We start from the raw sequence: 27564 nt of genomic DNA on the forward strand, positions 1-27564 counted from the left end.
CTGGGGTAGACTGGTTCTGTTATGAGGCTTTTAAAACACAAAGAGAACAAAAAGGACGATACTGGTGTAGAAAGAACAAAGAAGGGGTGGAACTTGATATTTCTCATAATTGGAATGAATGGGATTATGCAAACAGGGAGGAAGGAGTGAAGGGAACCTCACTGTCATCTGAGATGGACAAAGGAAGGTAGGATACACAGAAAAAATAACAATTTGGTGTGGAAATACATCAAATTCAACAGAGAAAGAAGCAGGAAAGGGGTAGGAGAAAGAAATGCAAAGGACTAGGATTTAAGGGGTGCCCATCAATTGGAGGACGATTGAACACGGGAGATGTGAAGGCAATAGAATGTTATTGCTTGGTAAGAAAGAAAGAAAGAGACAATTTCAGAGAATCCCGGGTAGCAAGAACAAAGGCACAATGAAGTGAGCAGGATCAGGGGAACAATATATACATGGGAAGCAACATCATTATAAAGAAAAACAACTCTGAAAGCCTTAAGAACACTGATCAATGTAATGGCCAACTGTGTTTCCAGGGGACCTGTGACAAAGCCCTGCTACCTACCTCCTGACAGAGAAGTGATGGATTGATGGTGCAGAAAGAGATATGGCCACTAGGTGGGTTCTTTTGCTATGAGGTCCTTTGTTTTCCCCTCTCTCTTTTTTAACTGGAGCTGGGTAGAGAAGCAATAGTGGTATCATAAAATTAATTGGAGGGAAGGGCAGGGTAGCAATGGTAATATTATCAAAAAAGGCTATTGAAACTTTTTTTGCACTTAAGGGAAGAGAAGGCAGTTCATATGGAAGCACCAACAAGCAGGATAGTTTTTAAAATAACCTGCAAAAAACTTACATATTTTAAAGTAAGTGGTTTGAAATAGGGATTCAAAATTTCACATATCATCTTTTGTTTTCTGCTGCATATATGTAAATGCTAGGGCTTTTGGTATTTACGCTGAGAAATATACATATATAAACATGTATGGAGAGAGAGAGAGAGAGAGTGCAAGCATATGCTGTCTCAGAGAATGCTGGGTTCAAAACCCCACTCTACCACTGACATTACTTTGGGTAAGACACTTCCCCTCTGGGTCTCAGTTGAGCGGATTGGACTAGGTACCCTCAGAAGTCCTAGCCAGAGGCAGCTAGGTGGCGCAGTGGATAGAGCACCAGCCCTGGAGTCAGGAGGACCCGAGTTCAAATCCGGCCTTAGACACTTAACACTTACTAGCTGTGTGACCCTGGGAAAGTCACTTAACCCCAATTACCTCACCAAAAAAAAAAAAAAAAAAAAAAAAAAGAAGTCCCTGCCAGCTCTAAACCTACTATCCTATACAGAGGTATGCTGGAGCCAGCTCAAACCAGGTCATGGAAGCTAATTGTTCAACTTTCTTTTCTTTTCTTTTTTTTTTTTTGCAGGACAATGAGTGTTAAGTGACTTGCCCAGGGTCACACAGCTAGTAAGTGTCAAGTGTCCGAGGCCAGATTTGAACTTAGGTCCTCCTGAATCCAGGGCTGGTGCTCTACCCACTGTGCCATCTAGCTGTCCCTGATTGTTCAATTTTACACCTTGTTCCATAATTTACACCTTGGAAATTTGCAAATGTTTCCAATCCAGGCTTGGTTTTGTTGTTTATTGTCCAGAATGAAGAAAGTGACAGGAAAAAATGTTAATAATACTGATTAAACTTCAAAATTGGTCATGGATAGGTTTTCCCCTGGAGAGTCGGTTTGTAAACATTTGTCAGCACACCCCTGCCTAAGGATAAGTTACTTCCCTAACCTGGGCCTTAGATTCCTCTGTAAAATAAGACCTCTGAGGGCCCTTCTGTAAGGAATACTCCTTCTCCCAGCAGAGAATTTGTCCCCTCTAAACCAACGCATCATTTTCTTCCATAAACTCTCCATAGAGCTAGACTCCGGACATTTACATTATCTGATGTGAATGTGGTAAGCAAGGTGCCCCTTTAGCTTTAAAGCCTTAACAGCCACTGATTAGGGAGGGGCCCCTAACTCAGGACCCCTAGCAAAGCCCTGGCTGGAAGTAGACAAATTAACTGACAAAGTGTCTGCTGTCATGAAGCTCACAATCCAGCAGAGGGAGCCACCCACATACACATAAATTACAATTGACAAAATGATACAGGCTTGGGGTGGAGGTGGGGGGAGGGCCTTAACTTGGAAACATGGGGATTCTAAAGTTGGCCTTAACTGAGATGGAATTTCAAAGTCGTAAGTGTGAAATCTTACATTCCAACTCCTCATTTTCCAGAGGAAGAAACGCGTCCAGGGAGAATGAGTGACATACAGTCATACAGCTAGTAAGCATCAGATTCCAGATTGGAGCTAACGCAAATTTAGGCTGCATTAAGGGAGATCTCTGTCCAGGACTGTGGACAAGAGGCAGTGGTGGTGGAGTAGTCAGGAAGACCAGGGTTCAACTCCTACCTCTAACACATGCTGACTTGGGCCACCCTGGGTAACTTGCTTTACCCCTCAGTGCTCCAGAGGAAGAAAGGGTTTCTTCATTGGAGAGTTCCCTCCACCATTGAAATCATAGGCCCCATCCAAAATGTCTAAGCCTAGATTATGAAGAAATCAAGGGAATTCCAAAAAAATCGACTTCTGCTTCATTCATTCATTCATTCAAAGGCACTAAGGGCTTTGACTGTGTGGATCGCAACAAAATGTGGCGAGTCCTCCAAGAGAGGGGAGTACAAAATCGTCTTGTCTCCCAAGGAGCGTGTATATATACCAAGAAGCAACAGTTAGAACCAAACATGGAACAACTGACTGGTTTAAGATTGGGAAAGGGGTGGATAGAGCACTGGCCCTGGAGTCAGGAGTACCTGAGTTCAAATCCGACCTCAGACACTTAACACTTACTAGCCGTGTGACCCTGAGCAAGTCACTTAACCCCAATTGCCTCATTAAAAAAAAAAGATTGGGAAAGAAGTACAACAAGGCTATATACTATCACCTTATTTATTTGCACAATGCCAGGCTGTATGACTCAAAAGCTGTTGCTGAGAGAAATCTCAATTCCAGGTAAGCAGATGATACCACTCAGAGGGCAGAAAGTGAAGAAGAATTCAGAAGCCTCTTAATGAGGGGGAAAGAAGAAAGTGTAAAAGCTGGATTGAAGCTTAACATCAAAACTAAGATCTTGACAACTGGTCCCATCACTTCCTCGCACGCAGAGGGAGAAGAAATGGAAGCAGTGTCGGATTTTATGTTCTTGGGCTCAAAGGTCACTGAAGATGGCAACTACAGCCATGAAATTAAACAACACTTGGTCCTTGGAAGGAAAGCTGGGGCAAATCTGGACAGCATACTAAAAGGCAAAGACATCACCAGCCTGACAAAGGTCTCTGTAGTCCACAAAGCTATAGTCTTTCCAGTAGCAACATATGGCTTTGAGAGTTGAACTATAAGAAAAGCCGAGCACTGCAGAATCAATGCTTTCCAACTGTGGTGCTGGAGAGGAAACTCTGAGAGTCCCTTGGACAGCAAGGAGGTCAAATCATTCAATACTTAAAGAAATTAGTTCAGGCCATTCACTGGTAGGTCAAATACTAAAGCTGAAGCTTATATTTTCTGGCCCCATAATGAGAAGATGGGACTCATTGGAAAAGACCCTGATGTTGGGAAAGCCTGAAGGCAAAAGGAAAAAGAGATGGCAGACTATGAGATGGATAGAGTGTTGTGGAAGCCAAGAACGTGAATAGACAGGATTGGAAACAGTGGAAGATAGGAGAGCCTGGTGTATTCTGGTTCGTGGGGTCATAAAGAGTTGGTGTTCAATCCTCCCCTTAAGAAAGGTCATTGAGAGAGCAGCTAGGTGAGAGGCGATCCTCCACTCTCTCTAAAAACCCGATGCTTGAGAAATTCCTCTTCTTTGGATTGAAGAGATCTCCAAACTCCCAAATTGGCACTTCAAAGGAAACCCCAAATACTTGGTAGTGCCCAAGAAGGCTAGATTCTGGGATTGGGCTGCTGGGGACATTTCCCTCTTCCGATCATAAAGGAAGGGTCCTGGGATGGCATAATCCATGAACTCCCCTCTTGGGGCATGTGGGCAAGTACACGGATCTACTATGTGTCTCTCCAAGATGCCGCCATTGGCTGCCCCACTAGCTTCTACCTCTTGGGCTCGAAAAATCTACTTTCAGGTCTCTGTATTCATAAAAGGCAAAAAAGCGGGCATATGGTAAGCAGGAACTCTCTTCCTGGGTAACGTGGGCATGGGCTAACTTCGTACATGTGATTCTTGTGGGCTTATTATGCCCAAGGCAACCACGATGGCTTCACCGCCATCGTCACCACCACCACATGCTACTTCTGCCACTGCTGCCTTCTATGCTCAGAAGCACAGAGCTTTAACGCAAGTCACCTCAGGGCAGTCCCCATTACCGAGACTGAATTAGCAGTTGGCTTCTGTCCTAGTAAGAAGGTGCCAATGGGCATGCCCATGCCCATATTCTTCCTAGATGGAGAGAGGTGTGTGGGCAAGGTTGCCAGACAATGTTCTCTTCCCAGGAAGTTCATCAAGTCAATCAAAAAGTGCTTATTAAACAGCTATTCTGTGCCAGGCCCTGGGGATAGAAGGATACAGAATGAAACAATCCTTGCCCTCAAGGCGCTTACATTCTAACAGGAGAGACAAAAGGTACCTAGATAAGTATATACAGAATAAATAGAAGGAGAATAAATACAAACACGTCCAAAGTAGAGCAATAAAAAGGAATAAGAGGAATCAAGGCATTCTCCTGATCAACTCTTTACTATTTCTGTTGTTCAGCAGATTCAGTTGTGTCTGACTCTTTGTGACCCCATTTGGAGGCTTCTTGGCAGAAATACTGGCTTGCTTTGCCATTTCTTTCTCGGCTCATTTTGCAGAGGAGGAAACTAAGGCACCAGGGTGAAGTGACTTGCCCTGGGGTCACACAGCTACTAAGTGTCTGAGGCTGAATTGGAACTCAGGTCTTTCTGACTCCAGGCCTGGTGCTCTGTACACTGTGGCACCACCTACAGGGCCCTTGACAATACTTATCTGTTCACATATGAGGTCATCTTCTCCATGCCACCACCCCAGGCCCTATGATAAAGTGTAAACTTCTTGAGGGCAGGGCTTGTTTCACTCGGGTCTTTGTGTCCTCTTTGTATCCAGAACAGAACCTGGCACCTAGCTGGTGTTTAATAAATGTTTCCTGAGCTCAGTCAGAGAATTATAGTATTGAGTAGCTGGAAGGTGCCTTCAACATCACTTAGTCCAAACCTGTCATCTCTCCCAGATGAGGAAACTGGGGCCCAAGGAGAGATGTGACTTGCCTAAGGTCACACAGGTAAGCCAGAAATCGAACAGGGATTCAAACTTCAGAGTCCAAATGCAATGCTCTTGCCACTCAAGTTTGGGGGAAGCCCTAGAGCCTCCAAGTAAAGGTCTTTCCCAAGGACAGAGCAGGGCTGGGAATCCAGCTGGAGACTGATCCTTTGCTCTCTGTTTGGGGTGTAACCTTGAAAATAGGAGCTAATGCAGGCAGTCTGGCTGGCAAGACAGGGTGGGGCCATGCTGGGGAACCCCTTGAATGCCAGGTTGAGAGACTTGTACTTATGGCTTTGGAAGCAGAAGACCTGGGTTGGAATCTTCCCTCAGCTGTGATCACGCAAGGTGCTAAAGTGCACACCAGCCCCCAGGAGCTGCCAGGTCCCAGCTAGGACTCGGTCCTTCCCCTACCTGGCTCAAGCTAAGGTCACAGTATAGGTGGTGAACACCACAGAGCTATAGCAGGAGGAGACAGGTTTCAGAAAACTGGGAAGCCGAGTGGCCGCTCCCAGGCCTACGGCAAGATGGGGATCAATCCAAGGTTGCCTAATTCTCTCAGTTAAGATCAGGACTGATTGTACTGGAGGCACGAAGGGTATGACATGCTCCCTTTCCAGGCAGCTTTCAGACTTACGATAATCCTGGGAAGCAGGCAACACAGGTATTATTAGTTCCCTGTTTTACAAGTTAGGGAAACAAGCATTTATTAAGCATGCCAGGCACCGTGCTAAGTGCTTTATAAAAATTTCACAATAGGTCTTAGAGGTAGGTGCTGTTATTATCTCCACTTTACAGATGAGGAAACTGAGGCAGAGAGGGGAAGTGATTTCCATACAACTAGGAAGTGTCTGAGGCCAGATTCAAATTCAGGACTTCCTGACTCTAGGCCCAGCATTCTATCCACTGCACCACTTAGCTGACTCTGGAAAGGGGGAGTTACTTGCTCACAGTCTTTTGTTGTTGTTTTTGTTTGTTTTTTTTCTTGGTTTTTTTGTTTGTTTGTTTTGTGGGGCAATGGGGGTTAAGTGACTTACCCAGGGTCACACAGCTAGTAAGTGTCAAGTGTCTGAGGCCGGATTTGAACTCAGGTCCTCCTGAATCCAGGGCCGGTGATTTGTCCACTGTGCCACCTAGCTGCCCCCAAGACTTTGATTTTAACCATGCTCTCTGTCTTAAAGAGACCTCAGACAAGTCATTCCACTCTCTGGGCTTCAGTTTCCTCTTTTCAAATTGGAAATAAACATCACAAAAATTCCAGCCTCCATGACCCAACTGGGTTGTTGGGATTACAGGAGATCATGAATTTAAAAGTGCTTTGATAAGCCCCACACAAATGTAAGATGGTATCATTAGGGGCAGCTAGGTGGTGCAGTGGATAGAGCAGTGGCCCTGGAGTCAGAAGGACATGAGTTCAAATCCGACCTCAGTCACTTGACACTAGCTGTGTGACCCTGGGCAAGTCACTTAACCCCAATTGCCTCACCAAAAAAAAAAAAAAAAAAAAGATGATATCATTATTCCAGGTTAGGCCAAGCCCATCTTGGCCTAGTAGTACCTATGAAGACACCACTAAAGGAAAGTGAACTGGAGCAGAGTGGGGTTCTATATACTTCTTCCTTAATTTCTTGCTGGAAAGAGCATGGGATTTAGAGCCAGAGCACTTGGGTTCCAGCGTTAGCCCTGACAAGTCACTTCATTCCTCTGAGCCTCAGTTTCCTTATATGGAAAAGGGAGGGTGCTAGGATTTTTGTGTACAGACCTGCCAAAGGCCAAATGAATGGAACAGCTAATATAGTCCCAGCAGATCAGAGGTAGGGAGAGATCACCTATGCGGTGGAATGAATAGAGTATTGACTTAGAGAGAGGAAGACTTGAGTTTGAATCCTGTCTCAAACACTTATTAGCTGTATGACTCTGAGCAAGTCACTAAATATCTCTGTGTCGGTTTCTTCCTCTGGAAAATAACCGAATTGGACTTGGTGACCTCTAATGTTCTTTTTTTTTTTTTTTTTTTTTTTTTTTTAGTGAGGCAATTGGGGTTAAGTGACTTGCCCAGGGTCACACAGCTAGTAAGTGTTAAGTGTCTGAGGCCGGATTTGAACTCAGGTCCTCCTGACTCCAGGGCCGGTGCTCTATCCGCTGCGCCACCTAGCTGCCCCTCTAATGTTCTTTCTAAGGCTGCTAGGTGGCACAATGAATAGAGTGCCAGGCCTAAAGTCAGGAAGATCTGGGTTCAAATTTGGCCTCAGACACTTACTAGCTGTGTGACCCTGGACAAGTCACTTAACCTGTTTGCCTCAGTTTCCTCAACTGTAAAATGAGCTGGATAAGGAAATGGCAAACCCCTCCAGTATCTCTGACAAGAAAACCCCAAATGGGGTCATGAAGGACTGGACACAACTGAAGTGAATTAACAACAAACATCCCTTCTACCTCTAGATCTATCATCCTTTGATCATTTTTGACTAGGCGAGTCAGAGATAACTTCCCATAGGAAGCAGGCATTGAAAGTTGGGAAGGAATTGCAGGGTAATAAAGGCATTTTTGTAACATTCACAAGGTAGTGAGCTCTCCATCACTAGAGGGAATTCAAATTGAGGCATGAAGATTTTCCCAGTCCCCACATGATTGCTAGCACTCTCCTTCCCAAAACTACTTTTATATATTTTATTTATATGCCTATATTTCTATATATAGCATAAACTCCCTGAGCGTAGGGGCTGAATCCCCAAGACTGAACACAGTACTTGGCCCACAGTAGGCAGCTAAGTGGCACTTATCCCCTTTGTCCTAAGGTCCATTCCTCTCATCCCCTGCGTGCCTCACAACAGCCCTGTGATGGGGTTAGTGCCAATTCCAACTTTATAGATGAAGAGATTGAGGCCCAGAGAGAAACAATTTACCCAAGGTCCCAGAGCTAGCCAGTGGCAAAAACTCAAACCCAGGTCCCCTCAGTCTAATTCAAGCACTCTTTTCCACTGGCTCCCATTTGTTCATGCCCCCACCATCCTCCTTGGCTTTCCAGCTCACTTGGCCATTGGATAACAGTAATTCCTTAAAACAAACACACACAAGAACCTGCCTCTAGGCACAGACCCCTAACAAGGAGGGCAGAAAGGCAGTGACTACTGGTTTCTGATAAAGCCACACTGCCAGATGTATATTAGATGTGCTTATGTTTTCATGGCTGGGTCTTTCAAAGTTGCTGTGCATGTGTATATGGGGCTAGGCTCAGCCATGGCCATAAATAATCTCACTTTGGCATCCTGGTGAGAGCATAGGACTGGAAGTGAGGAAACCTGGGTTAGAAAGCTGACCCTGCTCCTCGCTGACTGTAGGCCCTTGAGAAAATCTCATCCTCCTTTTGCACCTCAGTGTCCTTATCTGTGAAATAGGAAAGGTAAAACTAAATGATTTGGAAGATTACTTCTAAGTGTATGTTCAATGATTCCAAAATAAAAAAGTTAAGTAACTAAATAAATGAACAAATAAATGGGTGAATTGATTAATTTATATATAAACAAATGCAAGTAGATTGAATGACATGGGATATAGTTTTAGTCTACTGAAAACTTATACTCTAAGGAAATATTAACATGGGGTCCACAGACTTTTTTTTTAGGTACACAGACTTTTTTAAAAAACTGGATAATTGTAATTTTTTTTGTACTTTTTTTGAGGGGGGTGGGACAATGAGGGTTAAGTGACTTGCCCAGGGTCACACAGCTAGTAAGTGTCAAGTGTCTGAGGTTGGATTTGAACTCTGGTACTCCTGAATGCAGGGCCGGTGCTTTATCCACAGATAATTGTATTTTAATTGGTTTCCTTTGTAATCCCATGTATTTTATTTTATACATTATGAATACGACTCTGAGAAGGGCTCCACAGGTTTCACCAGACTGCCAAAGGGGTTAAGATACACACAAAAATGGTTAAGAAATCCTGGAATATAGTGATGAGAGATGGATAGATATATCACAATCAAATCATGCTGCTGATAAGCATAAGATAACATGTTCAGTCTATGTGTTCTCTCTCTCTTCCATGACTGCCGACTGTCCCACTCACCTCAGCCCAGTCATCTCAGAAATCTAAGGAGCCTTGATGTGTGAGGAAGGCTCAAACACAGCAACCCATCATGATCTTGTTAGTAACAGCTCTTCTGTATATGAGGCACAGTGATGATGCCAGTAAATATGTCTGTTGTTTTGAAAAGGAGAGGACAGGATCATTGAGCTGTAAAGAACCCCAAAGGTTATCTAGTCCAACCCCCCCATTTTACAGAGGAAGAAAGTGAGGCCCGAAGTCACACATGGCCATCTAGAGCTACAACTGAAAGGGATCTCAAGGACCAGGAAGTCCAACACTTTTCATTTACTGAGGCCCAAGGAGAGCAAGTCACTTGCCCGAAGTCCACTGCTAATACATATTAGAAGCAGGACTTAAGGGGCAGCTAGGTGGTGCAGTGGATAAAGCACCGGCCCTGGATTCAGGAGGACCTGAGTTCAAATCCTGCCTCAGACACTTGACACTTACTAGCTGTATGACCTTGGGCAAGTCACTTAATCCCCATTGCCCCGCAAAAAAAAAAAAAAAAGAAGCAGCAGGACTTAAACCCAGGTCTTGATGACTCCAAGGTCAATACCTCAATCCAGTACGTTGTGTGTCCTCAACATGAAGAGATATTATAAATGTCATAGGAATGTGTGCAAAGAACACTGACTGACTGCATCATTCACCCTAACAATTCAGGGAGAATCTGACCAAGGAGGAGCCGGAGCATCTAGATATCACCAGAAGACAAAATCCAGGTAGCACCGTGGCTAGAGTGCTGGGCCTGGAGTCGGGAAGACCCGAGTTCAAATCTGGCCTCAGACTGAGCTGTGTTAAGTTAAGTCACTTAAGCTTCCTCATCCATAAAATGGAAATAACAGCATCTAATTCCATGGGATTGTTGTGAGGGTTAGATGAGATAATACTGGTAAAGCACTTTGCAAACCTTAAGAGTGTTATAGAAATGCTAGCTATGATTATTATTTCTTAATAAGAAACATTTCATAAGGTGGTCTTATAGCTTGTGTTTCGTATGCTCATAACACGTTTGAGGTTCAGAAAGGAAAATGTTGTTCAGTCGTGTCCGACCCTTTGTGACCCCACGGACCATAGCACACCAGCCTTTCTATCCTCCATGTTCACTGTTAAAAAAATCTCTTGATCAGGGGCAGCTAGGTGGCGCAGTGGATAGAGCACCGGCCCTGGATTCAGGAGGACCTGAGTTCAAATCCGGCCTCAGACACTTAATACTTACTAGCTGTGTGACCCTGGGTAAGTCACTTAATCCCCAATTGCCTCACTAAAAAAAAAAAAAAATTTCTCTTGATTGCAGACCCTCAGGGGCATATTAGTGCAGAGGGGATTCTTTGGCAGGTACAGGTTGGTCTCAGTGGCCCCTGAGGCCCCTTCCAACTCTGAGCTTCTGTGATACTTTTTTTTATTCTAGCACTCTTGCCAAATCTATTTTCCTAAATGGAAATTAAGGGAATGTGACTGCATTCCCTCACCGCCCCCTCCCCACCTCCACAGATCATCCCCTCCATCATTCACGTCTTTCCCTCTTACTATTAGTTTCCCAGTGGCTGTGTTTTGCCCACTCCTCTCCTTTGGCATCATAGCCTTGGCATCATACTCCTTCCCAGGTAGGAAGAAGCCCTTCTCGAGGGAAGTTGGTTAGTGTGGCACGCTAGATGCCCATTGGAGATGTAGTCATATTCAGAGATGCATAGATAATAATCTTGGACAGATTCTTTTTTAGAGACCTGTTTGTCAAGTTTGTAACACTTGGTTAAGTTTTTATGATGGCCCCGAGAACTAAGTGAGTGCAATTGGGTTCATGATTGACTCATTTGGATGCGTATCTTTTCGAGAAGGTAGCACAGAGCTCTCTTTATAGAAATATAATTTTCCTGGAACTCTTCCCAATAGCAAAGAGATTTAGGGAGAGATGGGGGGGGGAGGCATTTGAAGAAACAAGTTCCCAAAGGAGCTAAATGGGATGGGATTAGTGGCCCAAGTAGAGGGTTTGGTCTTGACAAGGAGAAGAGCCATCTCTTTGTCAGACATTGGGACAAAGGAGGAAAGAATCTAGAATGGTTGCAGAGGGGGGTGCGAGATCATGGTAAAGTCTTAGATTTAGGTTGAAATAACCAACATCCAAAGTTCAAGATAGGGGAGAGGTGGTGGTCGTGATGTTCAGTCATTTCAGTCCTGTCTGACTTTTCATGACCCCATTTGGGGTTTTCTTAGTATAAATACTGGAGTGGTTTGTTATTTCCTTCTCCAGCTCATTTCACAGATGAAGAAACTGAGGCAAACAGGGTGAAGTGACTTGCCCAGGGTCATACAGCTAGGACGTGTCTGAAGCCAGACTGGAACTCAGGAAGATGAGTCTTTCTGACTCCAGGCCTGGCACTCTAACCACTGCACCACCTAGCAGAGGAGATGTACCTTTTGTAAAGACGATGGAAAGGTTTAAGTAAACCAAAGAGAATTCATTCTCCTTCCCCTCTTCTGACCTTCCCTATTATGGTCCTCCCAGTCAGCCAAGCTCATAACCTCAGTGTCATCCCTTGGCTCCCCACTCTCACTCAGCCCACACATCCAATGCATTGTCAAATCTCATTTCTCCCTTCAGAACATCTATCTACTCACCCTTCTTCAGGCCTTTGCTGCCTCTCGTCTGGACTGTTGGAATAACCTAATTGGTCTCCCTGTGTCAAGCATGTCCCTTCTCCAATCCGTTTTCCACTTGGCTGTCAAAGGACCTTTTCTAAAGGTGGATGTCTGCCCGTGCCAGCCCTCTGCTCCTGAATCCTTAGTAGTGCTTATTGTCCTTAGAAGAAAATGCAAACTTCTAGGTTGAGTGTTTAAAGGCCCTCATGGGCCAGCTCCCACTTGCCTGCCTGCCCAGATGCCTCACTTCCCCCCCACCTCCACACACCCCACCTTTAAGCCAAACTGGCCCACTTGCTGTTTGTGCCTCTGCCCACACCATCCCCCAAACCAGTAGTGTACATACTCCCTCTTCACCTGGGCCTCTTCGAAACCTGAGCTCATTTCAAGGCTCAGTTTAGGAAGCCTTTCCTGAACCTCCTCGTCACTAGGGTTCTCTTCCTCAAATAATTTTGTACTTCTCTGTTCCAATGCTGTAACCCCTCTCCCCCCCAAAGGATGTAAGCTCCCTGTAGGCAGGGACTGTTTGGGGTTTTGTTATGCGGTTCCTGCAACAGAAGGCTCCTCAGTGCACTTGCCTGGGCATCTCCTTCGGCTCTCTGGTCTGGCGTTTCAAAAGAGCACTGAATTTGTAATTGGAAGGCCCGAGTCTGAATCTGATACTTGTGTGACCTTGGCCAAGTCACTGTGGTTCTCTGGGGTTCAGTAAAATGAGGGGAGACTGGAATAGATGAGTACCAAGGCTTATTCTGGCTCTAACAATGACAATCCTTTGATGTTGCTCAGCTAGAATCACATAAAGTTAGAGCTGGAAAGTGCCTTGGAGTGCAACCCCTCATTTTACAGAGGAGGAAACTGAGGCCCAGGGAAGAAAAGGGTCTCAAGGACACAAAGGGAGAGCTAGGGCCCTCTGCTACCCCATGAAACACACAGAATGGTTCGAATGTTTCTCCCACTGCACCACGAGCACTACTGTCCAATGATGCCCCTATTTCCTGCAGCATCAGCTTGGCTCCACCTCCCAGAATGGTATCTTTGGGTACCATTTCTTCCTCCCGACAGCCCGGCACCTTCAGATCCCAATGCCTGAAGTGGCATAAGCTCTACACACCTGGAGGAATGTAGCCAAGAGGCAGACTCTGCAGAATGCAGCTGCAGATCATGTGCCGATATAGCCTGTTCTGAAAAGGGAAGGCCAAGGAGAAGGGTTCCCGGACCAAACGGCCGCTGGATGGAGACATGTTAGTGCTGCCTAATTTAGACGGGGGCACTGACATCTAACCTCTGTACGCCCACCCCGACACAGCAGCACCTCAAGGGATGCATTCCCTGGGCAGTCCTGGAAACGAGGAAGGATGGTACTGTGGAAATCAATCAACAAGCATGAATTAAGCATCTACTACGTGTCAGGCACTCATGCTGGGAACAAACATACCAAAAATACATTCCTTGCCCTCAAAGAGTTTACACTCCACTGGGGAAGTGAAAAGAACAATGGCTTTGGGGTTGAAGGACATGGGTTCAAATTCTGCGTCTGATGCTTACTATCCATGTGATGTTGGGCAAGTCACTTACCCTCCCTGGGCCTCAGTTTCCTCAACTGTAAAATGAAGGGGTTGAACAAGATGGCCTCCAGGATCCTTTCCAGCTCGAAATCTATAATCCTATGATGCTGTGTATTCACTGATACCTGGGGGAAGTAGAAAAGGCCTCATGTAAGAGAAGGCACTTGAACTAAGCTTTGAAGGAAGACTGGGATTCTAAGAGGTGGGGATGGTCACATCAATGAGTGTGGCCCAGGTATTGTGCTAAGTGTTGGGGATACAAAGAAGGGCAAAAGACAGTCTCTGTTCTCAGGGAGCTCACAGTCTAATGGGGCAGATAACAAGCAAGCAATTAGGTGCAAACAAGATAGACAGGATAAATTGGAGATCATTAACAGCTAGGTGGTACAGTAGATAGAGCGCCAGGCCTAGAGTCAGAAAGATTCATCTTCATAAGTTCAAATCTGGCCACTACCTACTAGCATCGTGACCCTGGGCAAGTCACTGCACCCTGTTTGCCTCAGTTTCCCCATCTGTAAAATGAGCTGGAGAAGGAAATGGCAAACGACTCCAGAATCTTTGCCAGGAAAACCACAAATGGAATCACAAAGAGTCAGACACAACTGAAACAATTCAACAACAAGGGGAAGGCACTAGAATTAAGAAGGACTGGGAAAGACTTCCTATAGAAGGTGGAATTATAGCTGGGACTTGAAGAAAGCCAAGGAAACCAGAAAGCAGAGGTGAGGAGGGAGAGGATTCCAGGCACAGGGTTGGGGGAGGGAGGAACAGTAAGAGAGAATACCCAGAATTCAGAGATGGGGTGTGCTGAGTGAGGAATAGCCAGAAGGCCAACGTCACTAGGTCACAGAGTGGCAGAGGGGAGAAAGATAAAAAGACCAGAAAGGCAGGAAGGGGCCGGATTCTGAAGGATGTCATGTGCCAAACAGGATTTCATGTTGGATCCTGGAGGTCAAAAGGAGGCACTGGAGTTTACTGAATGGTGGCAAGGGTGACGTGATCAAACCTATGCTTTTGGAAGATCAACTGGATAACTGGGGGGAGAAAAGACTGGAGTGGGGACAGACTTGAGGCAAGGAAGGCAAGCAGAAGGCTACTGCAATAGTCAAAGTGTAAGGCAGTGAGAAAACATTTTCTATTGTAAAGAAGACAGACTGTGAAAAGTTTTGGGGATGGAAGATAGAAAATTGTGTAGGAGAAACACCAGGTGAGTCAGGTTGGCTAGACAGCAGAGTTCTCAAAAGAGGGTAATGCGTAATAAGTCTTGAAAGGTATACTAGAGTAAGGTTTGTCTTCACATGTCCAAAGAGTTGGTATTTGATCAGAAGCAATTGGGAGCCATTGAAGCTTCTTGAGCATGGGAGGGACTTGGGCAGACTGTGCTTTAGGAATAACACTATGGGGCAGCTAGGTGGTGCAGTGGATAAGGCACCAGCCCTAGATTCAGGAGGACCTGAGTTCAAATCCGGCCTCAGACACTTGACACTTACTTGCTGGGTGACCCTGGGCAAGTCACTTAACCCTCATTGCCCCACAAAAAATTTTTTAATTAATTTTTTTAAAAAGAAGAATAAGGAAAAGATCACCCTTGGCTAAGTACATACCCCAAGGAGGTCAATGACAAGAAGAGGAATATCACTTTGGCAACTGTGTAGAAGATGGACTTGACAGAGAAGAAACTGGAGACAAGGAAACCAATGAGAACATTGCAACGGTCCAGGCAAAAGGAGCCAAGGTTTTGAACCAAGGTCCTGTCCATCATGGAGAGGAAAGGTCAGAGGCTAGAGATATAAAGGAGTTAAGAGTCAACAAAATTTGGAAACTGACAGGCTACTGGGGGGAGGGGGAAGGAAAATTTGGAATGAGGGCTGACTTCATGATAAGCTGGGTGACTAGAAGTATGGTGGTACCCTTGACAGAAGTAGAGAAGTTCAGAAGACGAGTGGGTTTGAGGGCGGAAACGATGAGTTCTATTTAGGATATGTTGAGTTCAGACATGCTTTGGGGACATCCAGTTTGAAACGGACAAGAGGCAGCTGGTGATGTGAGAGTGGAGCTTGGGAGAAAGAGCAGGGCTGGATATAGAAATCTAGAAGTCATTAACACAGAGATGGCCACAGAACCCATGGGAGCTAATAAAGTCATCAAGAGGGTAGAAGGGAAAGGTGAGCCTAGGAAGGGGGTTGGGGGAAGGGAAGAGAGCATGGATGATGATCTACTGAAGGAGGGAGATGGTCAACAGTGCCAAATACTACAGAGAAGTCAAGAAGGATGACGACTGAGAAAAGGTTATTGGGTTTGGCAGTTGGGAGATAACCAGTTCCTTTGGAGAGGGTAATTTCTGTTGAGTGCTAGAAAAGCATTCGATTGAAAATCCAGAGATCTCAGTTCAAATCCCACCAGGTCTATCACTTATTAGCTGGGTGACCTTGGGACTAAATGTTCTCTAGTCCCTTCTAGCATGAATATTCTTTGGTTCTAATCATAATTCATGATCCCTGCCTTTAAGGAGCTTAGAGAAGCAACTGTAATTCAATGTTGTTTGCTAACTGGATCAACAGGTAGCAGAAAGTGCTGTGTGTTCAGCTGGGAGGGCTCACAGAACTATAGACAAGGAGCCAGGGAAGGTGGCACTGGAACTAGGTGTTAAAGGATGGGCAGGTGGAGATGGGAGAGCAGGGACTGTGAAGTAGGGCACTAGTGGTTTAATGAGGGAAAAATTTTGTTGTAGGCCTACGGCACACAGAGCAACTTAATGTATCAATTAGCGTGTGTAGCCAAGGTATTTGTTGTAACCTAAGGCCTTTCCCCACCCACTCAGTTTCCTCATCTGTAAATTGAGGATCTTAGCCTAGATGATTTTTAAAGTAACTTCTAGCTCTAAACCCTAAGACATATTTGTTGAAGAAACCAATCATGCCTTTATACATCAGGGGTAACCTTGCTAGAATAAAGCATCGCCCAATCAAGACATCGAGTTCCTTCTGAGACTTGTCCCTGGGTTTTTGTTGTTGTTGTTCTTGTTGTTGTTTCATGGAATAATGAGGGTTAAGTGAGGCCAGATTTGAACTCAGGTCCCCCTGAATCCAGGGCTAGTGAATTATCCACTGTGCCACTTAGCTGCCCCCAACTTGTCCCTGTTTTATTAAGCCCCACTGAGCACATATTATCTAAACACATGGCCCAGGGAGGGGAAAGATGGGGTGGTCTTTAAGGAGCTTGTGGATCACTGACTCAGATCCCAGGGGCTCACATGATTGCACCAGCTATTTCCAATGGACAGATCTCCACCGTGTTCCTCCTTTCTGGTTCTATAACAGATAACCCATGGGAAGTGACTGCTCTGAGGGGCCAAATCATCCTGGTGGTAAAGCATTCTAATATCTTACCATCAAATGCACTTAAGCTCTCTTCCAGCCCCAGTTGTGACTCAGTGCCTGGAACAGACCAAAGGCCCTTGTTATTCTTAAAGACCCAAGCCAATGGTAACAGTTAGCTTTCAGGCCTGGACTCAGTGGGGGATCGATGGAAAAACAAATTGCCCTTCTTCTCTGCCAGCACGCAGCTGAAATGCTGATCGAAATAACTGTGACAGGAGGCAGCTAGGTAGCACAGTGGATAAAGCACTGGCCCTGGATTCAGGAGGACCTGAGTTCAAATCAGACCTCAGACACCTAATACTTACTATCTGTGTGACCCTGGGCAAGTCACTTAACCCTCATTGCCCAGCAAAAAACAAAAAAAAAAAGCAAAAACAAAAAAAGAAAGAAAGAAAGAGAAATAACTGTGACAGAGACACCTAGCAGGGGCAGAGGACAGGGCTGGAATTCAGACAACCTGCACGGCATCATTACAGAATGTTGAACAGACCCTCCACATGTGGCTCAGTTTAGAAGAAAATATGCACAGCACATTGTGCAGAGGGTAGACGGTGTTTCCCCCCAAAAAAGATGTGAATGTGATTCAATGCTTATTTCCACAAGTTCTTCTCTATGTGCTGCAGAAACCCCCATTTCTAATCCCCCAAACCAACTGGGGGTGGGAAGGGGAGAGGGCTCCCAATAAATCATGTCCACAGAACCCAAAGCAATAATAATTCCTATGCATGGCTTAGCATTAACCAATCTGTGGTTACATTAGCCCCACTGTATACAGCCGAAGCCAATGGACTAAGGTTTCATTGTCAACAGAGGTGGTGATTCCTTTACCTTGAAAACTTTTGGAGGGCCCCTCTTCGAGTTCTTTCCTCTCTTCTCAGGGTCCTAGTCTCCTTGCATGATGTTCTAAGTCATCTGTAAATAGAATACTAGAGATTGAAGGCCCATGGGAGCTGGAAGGGTCTTGGGAACATGGAACACGTCAGTGCTAGAAGGGTCCTTAGAACACACAAAACTAGGGCTGGAAGCAAACCCTTCACATGAAATAATTCAGTTGAATTTCCAAAGACACTGGGAAACCCTAACTCCAGGGTCCTTATTCGGTTTGCTGTGCCTTTTCTCATCATTGACGGGTTTTAAAAATCCAGATGATTTATTTGCCTGCTACCATTTTTACATGTTTAATCAGTTGGAGTAGTAAAACAAGTAGATGTTGTTAATCCTCAACTTCTTCATACACCCACTGTGGAGCACCAGGCTCCCTAGAAGGGCAGGTCCCCCCCTTTCAACAAAGCACCAGCATTTCAGTTTTATGTTCAACCAGGTCTACTTGCACCAGGTTGTTTGTCTTTCCTTTTTAATTCCACAGTGAAGAGGTAGTGTTCTAGGTCAAGAACAAAATCATCTGAAATCACCTCCCTTCTTGGATGAGTTCCAAAGCACATACACAACTCAAAGTACCCAAGAGCCAATATCAGGCATGAATCCATCAGAGACTCCCAGGGGATTGGTGACACGCAAAATTAAAGTTGGAGATGAGAGCCTCTAGTATCTACTTTGTATGGATTAGGATAGAGGGGAGGGAAAGACGCCCCCCCAAAAAAAAATCCAGGACTTGAAATGACTTATCATTGGTTTGCACTTGCCTTTAATTTTGCAATCCTGAGATAATCAATTTTACATCTGACAAACGAACAAAGACAAAAAGCAGCACTGAAAGTTTTATAAAAGCGTGTCTCTTCAGTTTTGGCACAGCTATATAAGAAGAGTTCTTCCGGGGGGGGGGGGAGGGGGGTCTACATTCTACAGGAGGGAAAGATAGAATTCGACGGCTTCTGTTAATATTTGAAGATCCAGGAGGATTCTTGGTCTGGATAGAAATGATTAGCATTCTCCGCCGGTAAAGCCACAAAGCACAAAGAGTCTTGTGAAATGGCTCCTCTGGCTTTTTGGCCTTGCAGTTCGTCGTAGTTCCAGGAAACCCCTTGGAATCCTCTGATGCTTCTGTTTGGTAAATGACTTGGGCTGCCAAGTGAGCTTGGAGCTTACACTTAATTTAAAACATTGATAATTAGTTCAAAAGCTTCATCTACTTCAAAACGCTTACATGATTTATTGGGGAGGTGAGAAGTAAAACCAAGGTTAAAATCATTTTTAAGAAAAAAATAAACAGAAACGATGAGCACACAAATAACACTTGAGACGTTATTGCTTTAAGTTGCTGTTTATAGGAAATTCCCAAGCTGAACTGACCTTAGTTAAAGATATTTGGGAATTCAGAGTCCCGTGCTGGAGCATAACAGTGTAACATTCTCAACATCTGCAATATTTTATATATACACTAAACGAAGTAGTTGAAATATTTCTGTCTCAAGCAGAAGCAAATGCTAACCCGAAGCTACAATACATTCCCAGTGCGGCAAAAACAGACCAAGAGTCTGTCATCTGAGACAACACTTAAAACCTGCAGAAAGGGTGAGACAATCAATTCTGTGTGTTTAAAATCGAAGGGCGTTTCTGTCACCCGACCAAGTCTAATAACAAGGGGAAGGATAATACGGACACGTAAGAGTATTTGAACTCCCAAACCACAAATGTTTGTCTAACAGGGAGAAAGCCACAGACATAGAGAATCTCAGAGCTGCGGCATTCATCTCGTGTGATTGGACTGATAAACCAAAGGTGGATCTAAAGGGACCACTGCCGAACTATGCACAACAGTGCCATTCCGAATGTCCATCAGGAGTCATCCAGAACACAAAGGTATGAAATGAGCCTCAATTCCCCTGTGAGGTAGGTCCGGATTTGTTATCCTACAAGGGCATGAGGTACAGAGGAATGAAGTCACTTGTTGAAGATAACTCAGCCAGGAATCACTAGACTTTCCATGTCTCTAGCATCTGTCTCATTCCCATAGATCTGCAGGGTGTGGCTCTTTGAAAAAGTGAGCCAGATGCTAAGATGTGAAATCCTTACCCTGTAAAATGTCCAAAGGGGCTTCCCTCCCCCCCCCATGTGCCCTTGTCATCATAGTTGGGATTCTTGCCTGGATAGCAGTTGGCAGCTGTACATTCAGAACCCACAGACTCAAGGAGCCAGAGCCTCTCAGGGCCTTAGCCCATCCCTGGTGACGGGGCCCCTTTAGAAGAGGTATTAGTGCTTACCACTAGGGAAGGGCCCAGGGTGAAGGGGAAGAGAGAAGGGGATGGAGAGGAACTTCAGTTTCCTCAGGTCTTTGCCATCTAAATGTGCAGCAGCCACTATACACCTAGTTGATCACCAAATCTCCCGAGGGTCTACTATACTAAGTGTAAGGCATTGAGAATTGATGCTATCAGTGGCAGAATTATGGAGGACCCAGGTAGTAGTGGTGATGGTTGGCGTGGTGAAGGGTAAGAATTCAGGATGAAGTGTCCCACTCCCGAATTTCCCATGAACTGGCGGGGGGGGGGGGGGGACTGGAACCAACAAAATCGCAAGTGTGTGCTCAGAGTCAGGAGACAGAAAATGAGAGAGAAGAACATCAAGACTTCCTTCCCTTTCATTTGCAGGGCACAGATACCAAGCAGCCATTTCCTTCTCTGTGGAGAAGGAACCTTACAATCCATCACAGTCCTTGATAAAGGCCAAAAGACACCTGCCTGCCAAGCCATCAGAGGCCCTGGGGCCCCTGGGGGGGGGGAAGTTTCTGCACCTGAAACTTAAATTATCAAATAGTCCCACGGGTCAAAGTGCTCCAATTAGCCAGCTGGGGATGAAGTTCTGCCTCTCCCTGACCTGGCCCAGGCAGATTACAGTACAGTACAGTCTCAAAACAACACGCTTTTATGATTTTAAGCTCAAGTAGTGATTTTAAGTGGCTTTTTTAAACTTGTAAACAAAATAAAAGCATTAAGAACTGGGAAAAGTAAAAACTATTTTCATAAACTTACAAATGTTACAGCCTTTTTCATTGGGGGAAAAACACCCCTTGGACCTCAAACACGGCTCGGCAGAAATGGCAAAGATTGCTGATCACAACCAACAACAGTGGGAGTTATTGCTTGAAGAGCGGGACAATGTATCCACAAATGACTTGTTGGGGGTCACTCACACAAGTCTCAATTTCCCAGGGCTTCTCTTTCTTCCAAAAGGAAGTGAAATGCCCCTTTTCCATGCTCAAGAATTAACCTGAACACTGGTTTATGGGGCAACATGGAAAAGAAACTTCCTCGAGTGAAGGGCCAACATTAGGGAATTGCCAATACTTTCTGACACCAACATTCACCATATGACTGAATTTGCCCCTCGAAAAGCCTCCCAAAGAACAGACAAGAAAAAAAAAACAGAAAATCAAACAAACAAAAAAGGACAAAGAACAGCAAGAAAAAAATAATCGTCAGATGGCTTATAGCTATTTGAGGAGAGTGATTTTTTTAGCTTATTTGTATACAGTCCTATCGACCGACTCATTTTGCTTCTCCTCCCTCGCCCCCAACTTTATCCTAATATCTTTATTCAAGATAGACAAGGTACTTTTCCAACAACACCTTTACTACCTCTACTACTGGACTCTTATGTTTGCACTGGGAGAGAAGGACGGGAGGACAGGGAGAAGTAGAACCATGGAATGAATGAACACTTGCCTGTAATGGTTAGCAAAACCATATAAATGGTGTCCATTCTACCAAAACTGAAACAGAACCAGGTGTACCAAACTGTCCACCCAGGGCCAGGGGCAAGGACAACCATCCATCCTACTATCACTGTCCATGAAGACATGCATCTCATTGAGCAGAGAAGCACAAATGATGGCTGTAGCCTCAACTAGTTTCAAAGTGGAGAAGGGGTTATCCAAGGGAGAAAAGAGAGAGGGATTTGGAAAAGACATGTGACAGGAGGGCAAGAAGAGAAGATAGGAAAGATGAGCTTGGAAAAGGACAAATATCACAAGGCCTCTTGGGCACCTGCAGACTCCACCTAACCCAACATCACTTTGTCCTTTCTCCTCACTGTTTTGTGAAAAGAGCAGCTAGCTGCATGGGCAGGCAGCTCCTTTAGAATTTCCTTCAGTCTGGCCCCATCTTTGACAAAACATGTGACAAAGCCAAAGGCCAGATCCTGGTGGAATCAAGGAAAGTTGGGTTCTGAAGCTAGACAAGAAGCTCGCTCTGGAGGAGCAACAAAAAGCTGCCATCGTCAATCAATAAGCCATCATGACAACGCCATCGAAAAGAAGACAAAATCCCCCAAATACCCAACTACACCTAGCTTTTTGTCTGCCTCCTCAAAAGAAAAATCATTGTAAAGTAGAAGCAAACACAAAAGCGAGAGAAAGAGCGAGAGCGAGAGCTAGAGAATGAGCAAGAGCGAGAGTGCAGTGCGTGAGCGAGCTAGAGAGAGCGTGAGTTAGAGAGAAAACTGGGTGGGTAGTGTCTGGCGAACTTGACCAAATGAGATGAACCCAGCAGTCAATTCTAATGTAATGAACAGCAGCAGCATTAGAAAAAACAAGTACAATTAACTCTCTAGGTGCCAGTACAAGACTCTGCTGCCCACACTCACCACCCCTTCCTCACCCTGAATAACTTCTGCTCCGGGTTATCTACATATATGTGCTTCAAGTTTCATGGAAACAATTCCAAACTCATTGTCGTTTTTCAGACAAAACCAAGGGGAATTTATAGACATGACAGCCAAAGGGACTGACCACATTTCAATTCCTCAAGGAAAATGAGACTTGTGGGGTTAACACTCAACAGCTATTATTATATTAATGAGAACCAGACATTTCACGCTAGGCTGGAAACCAATTTTTGGTATTCAAATGTCACAGTCTAAAAAAGCGTCATTTGGATTATGCTGGTTGGGAATGAAACCCCAGATATCACTTTCCCTAACCTCTGTAGGGAAACAAAATACGTTAGGTGAATTTCCAGAGGTGTCCACCTTACTACCTTGGCAAATGAACCTCGGATTTTGCAGCAGGCAAACACATAATTATTAGCAGGCACACAGAAGTATATTAAGTTTTTGTTTTTGCTTTTTTGAGGGGAAAAGGGAAGAGAATGGAGCTGAAAGTAAAAGAAGGAGAGTGTCTGAACAAAATCTTTGTAACATGAGAACAGCTGGATACCAAAATCTTGGCCTGTTATAGTTTCTAACAGAAAGCGGGCCTCGAGGGCTGCTGATGGTCCCTGTTATACGAACACCATGGACCAAAGAAAGCTGCTCGATTCTAGATGCTCATACTTTATCAATGTGCAGCTCCCTATGCATCCCTATTGACTTGATCGGGGCTTCCCCATATTTAAACTTCAGAAGAGCTGGCGAACAGGGTTCCCTCCTCTCACAGTGAACTGTGACAGATACCACAAGTGGGTACCCTTACATGGTGAATGCAGAAGCTCCAAAGAGCTCTAGCTAAATCCATGCCTTGAATCACTGCTATTAGAAAACTTTTTAATTTCTGGTTCGGGGGAGCTTGGGAAAAAATGTCCTGAATCAACTCACTGACCCTAAACTGCAGCCTGTCGATTTCAGGCTAAGCAGAACACTCAAAGTCCAGAGAGGAGTGGTCAGTGGTTTACCATGGTGCCTTCCCAACTCCCCCAGTCGCTGTTCTGAGGTACCACCAGTAGAGGGGAGGACATGACATTTTGTTTTCTTTTTTTCTGGTATGGGAAATAAATGCAGAGGGGGAGGCGGGGGTATAGCTGATGTCATTTGGGGAAGGGAATCTAGGAGGAGGGGAGAGTTAGAAAGGGGCTGCAAAATGTCCTGGACGGCACAGGGACGTGTGTATTCTGTGTGTGTGCAAGTGTGAGCGTGTAAACATGTAGTCCAGCCTTTCCCAACTAAGGTTTTTGTTGCAGAATATCAGTACAGTTATGCATTTGAAGTCTACTTGTTACAACAGACAACTTAGGTCGACACTTGAACGATCCCAAGACAATTTGTTATGGCTTCGCCATAAGCTGGCATATACAGGTCTGTACAATCAAGGGGATGCTTACAAATGGCATTCCGAGTTTACAAATCTATGCAGACTCATTGGCAAAGCAGTAAAAGCAGTTTTACATTCTGGAAACCATGGCATATCACAGTTTAGATTAAGCAAAGAGGCAATATATACAAGTCCTAAGTTAGGGCTTAAGGAGCCAACTCCCTAACGTAGGAGATGATTTTGCAAAGTGCAGGCCCAAACCAGTGCTATTGATTGCATGCCCTCTGCAAGCAGGGTAGAGTAAAATGAGCTCTAGTTTCCAAAAGCTTATCTGTAAGGGTTTATGGGAACACAGTGCTTGGAAAGAATGTCCTAGACAAATGAAACATATTGAGAAAGAGACAAGGGGTATACAAATTCAAAGGCAGCATGCTCAGAACAAGCTCTGTTTGTTTTTAAATCAGCACTGATGTTAGATCCTTAGTGGAAACTATTGTTCATGTTAAAAACTCTGAGTGCAAAACACAAATCTCATTTTAACAGGGGAAAAATGTGCAAATTGCTTTCTTCTCAAACCAACAAAAATAACTGAGTAAGGAGACTATTCTAGCTAGCATTATAACATTTCTGAACGCAACAAAATAGACCATCTCCTTTCCAAAATCATCTAACAAGGCACTAAGGGTAGAAAATGACAGGTAATGTGAAAGTGATCGCACTGTGATGCTTTAGTCGGGTCGGAATATGGGATACTTTGGTAGGAATTCTATTAGGATTACCTGCAAAACAACCAAAAAAGAACATGGTGACAAAATGATTTCCATTTAAACATTGACATCTATCCTCGCTTGCTCTGGGAGCATACTTTGGACTCAGCCATAACTGTGATACAAACCAGAATCTATTCAAAATGGTCTTGCACGAATGAGTTTGGCTCTAAATAGTAAAATCAATGACCATCCCCTTAGGTGCACACATGTGGTACAGTGGCGAGGGCCCATACCAAACTGTCCTCACCCCCCTCCCTGCCCCTGCCTCTCCAGATTGCAGTTTTCTCACCTGTCCAGTGAGAGGGTTGGCTAGACTGGACAGTTTGTCAGGCCCCTCACAATTCTAACATTCTGAAACTCTGCCAGTACAAAAAGTCTTAATTGTTTAACTAGGTATTTGTTTATACTCATTAAAACAGCACCTTGAACGGCATCACGGCTCTTCTGTAAGGGGCTGGCTAGCTTTTTTTTTTTTTTTAAGTGAGGCAATTGGGGTTAAGTGACTTGCCCAGGGTCACACAGTTGGTAAGTGTTAAGTGTCTAAGGCTGGATTTGAACTCAGGTCCTCCTGACTCCAGGGCTGGTGCTCTATCCACTGTGCCACCTAGCTGCCCCTGGCTGGCTATCTTTTGACAAGGAGGAGAAAATGTGCTTTTTACAGGAAAGAATAGTTTGGGGAATCTTAGTCTTTTCTTAAATGAAGATTCAAATGGGTCAATCCCCAATCTGAATAGGAGGTATGACAAGGAAATAATAAAGGCCAAGATACTAGTCTGGGGAGTTGTGATTCTAGGTGAAGTCTCATCCTGAATCTGTGACCATGGGTGTTTTTGTTCAAAGGGCCTCAAGGAAGAGAGAGGGAAAGATCACGAAATTGGAAGGAGTTGGAAGGAACTTCAGAGACCAGGGAGCATAGGGGTTTTGGTTGGCTTTCTAAGCCCATATATGTTATTTTACTCCTCTAAAACCCAGATTTTGAGAAGGGGGCCACAGGCTTTCCCAGACTTCCCAACGGGCCTATAACAGAAAAGAGGTCCAGAATTCCTTCTAGTCCAACATCCAAATTTTACAGAAGAGGGAACTGGTGGAGCCCAGAGAAGTGCAATGTCCAAGGTGACACGAGCTAGCAACTGCAGAACGGGCTCCCAGACCCAGGACTCTACACTTTGTGGCCAGTGGTCCTTTTTTTTTTTTTCCCTCTACCACACCTTTTCATAATTCAACTTGAAGTCCTCGTAAAAATAGATTTTTATTAAAACATCCACTGAATGAAAGCCATTTGCTGTTCTGGACATAGGAAACATGATACCCCAAATGGAGTTAAATGGCTCTTCCTTCTCTATGTAACTGACACTAGCATTTCTCAGGTTGACCATATGTGGGGATCAGTGGTTTATGAATTAAGAACACTTAAGCCCATCTTCAAGTCCAAAACACAAGCCACAATCTGCTTTCCCTTTAATCAGAGCTAGGTAGCCAAAAGAAGAGAGGGCCCCCCTTCACGAAGACTTCAAGTCCGATTGGTATTTTTCATGCATGTTTCCACAAGGTGTCATTCCCAAATTCTGCGTCATGCAGCAGCAGCTGTTGCCATCACATTGACTTTGTTGCTATGGTTTGTGAATGTTTCACAAGAGGATTAAACTGGTGCAATATTGTTTGTACCGGCAGAGATTTTTCTAAGGCCTAATGATTGGTTGTAGCCTTCTGGATAATTATGTTGTTATTATCCATAAAGCCAAAAGGGCAGAACAAAGTCAAAAAATGGGGTTGCCAACAATAACACCTGCTGAATTACACATTTTAGAATGGACACGGTCAAAGTAATGGGAAAAGGCATATTCTTATACATACTTACATACTCCACCATATTACTACTTTCACATTTCCTTTTACTCAACTTCCAGTGCAGACCAAGCTATGAAAAGAAAATTGGTTAAAGATGATATCAGTTCCCTTCTCCTCAAAAATCTTCAAGGATGCCTTAGACCTCCCTAAGTTAAAACTCCTCTGCCCAGCTTGCAGGGCCCTCCATAATGTAGCACTCTACGTTTCCATCCTTAACTCATTCTACTCCCCTCTTCCTGCCACAATGAGCTACTAGCCATCCCACAGATGTGAACTGTACCCTCTTGACTCTGTAGCTGGGTTCTCATCCCCAGTGGCCATCACATCGCCACCCCACCCTCCAAATAAACCACCGGCTTCCTCCCCATCCTTTGCAGTCCAACTCAAAGGACCTCCCCTCTAGTCATTCAAGAAGCACTTACTATGTTCCAGACATTGGGCAACCTGGCCTCAAAGAGCTCATAGTCCAGTGGGGGAGACCATACGCAAATAGCCACGCACATACAAGATAAATAGTATACTTGGAGGGAAGGCACTAGTAGTGAGGGGAAATGGGAAAAGCCAACTGTAAGGGTGGGATCTAGAAGGCAGGAGCCAATTCCAGGTTGGGGGGAGGGGACAACCAGAACAAAGACACAAAAGGAAGAGATGGAATGTCATGTTTGAGGAGCGGCAAGAAGGCCAGTTTAGCTGGATCATACAGTACATAGAGGAAAGGAAAGGCTACAAAAACTGGAAAGATAGCAAGGGGCCAGGTTGTAAAGGGCTGAGTATGAAATGGAGGTAGGATGGAGCCACTGGAATCTATGGTGGGAGTGAGGGAGAGGTTTCACATGATCAAACCGATGCTTTAGGAAAAACACTTTGGCAGCTGAGTGAACTGAAACCTGAAGCAGGGAACCCAATTATGGGGTTACTGAAATAGTCCAGGGGAAGGTTGGTGACATTTTAATGGGGGGAAACAACATGAGTAGAGGGTGAGATCTATAGTTTAGGAAAGCTGAGGGAAAGATGGAATGGA

At 44.7% G+C, this 27564-nt stretch overlaps 1 protein-coding gene and 1 long non-coding RNA gene across 3 annotated transcripts in view; both read right to left on the reverse strand.

Annotated features, from left to right (window-relative positions):
* Nucleotides 1–9424: 9424 nt before the first annotated feature.
* LOC122733406 lies at nt 9425–13370 on the reverse strand. The gene is made up of 3 exons (XR_006353831.1): nt 13170–13370; nt 12038–12218; nt 9425–9529 (listed from the first exon to the last, which is right to left on the reverse strand). It is a non-coding gene; the product is annotated as an uncharacterized LOC122733406 (long non-coding RNA).
* Nucleotides 13371–18640: 5270 nt separating this feature from the next.
* The window catches only part of CHIC1 (cysteine rich hydrophobic domain 1), a 47956-nt gene continuing 39032 nt past the window's right edge, over nt 18641–27564 (reverse strand). The window contains exons 5-6 of one of the 2 annotated variants that reach the window (XM_043974339.1): nt 26550–26613; nt 18641–24704 (exon numbers count right to left, since the gene is read on the reverse strand). In XM_043974339.1, the coding sequence (XP_043830274.1) occupies nt 24604–24704; nt 26550–26613 (165 nt within the window). In that variant the 3' untranslated portion in view covers nt 18641–24603. The remainder of the gene's footprint in view (nt 24705–26549; nt 26614–27564) is intronic. The other variant, XM_043974338.1, reaches the window with a different exon arrangement.

The sequence above is a fragment of the Dromiciops gliroides genome, chromosome X (genome assembly GCF_019393635.1).
Source record: "Dromiciops gliroides isolate mDroGli1 chromosome X, mDroGli1.pri, whole genome shotgun sequence".
NCBI classification, from domain to species: domain Eukaryota; kingdom Metazoa; phylum Chordata; class Mammalia; order Microbiotheria; family Microbiotheriidae; genus Dromiciops; species Dromiciops gliroides.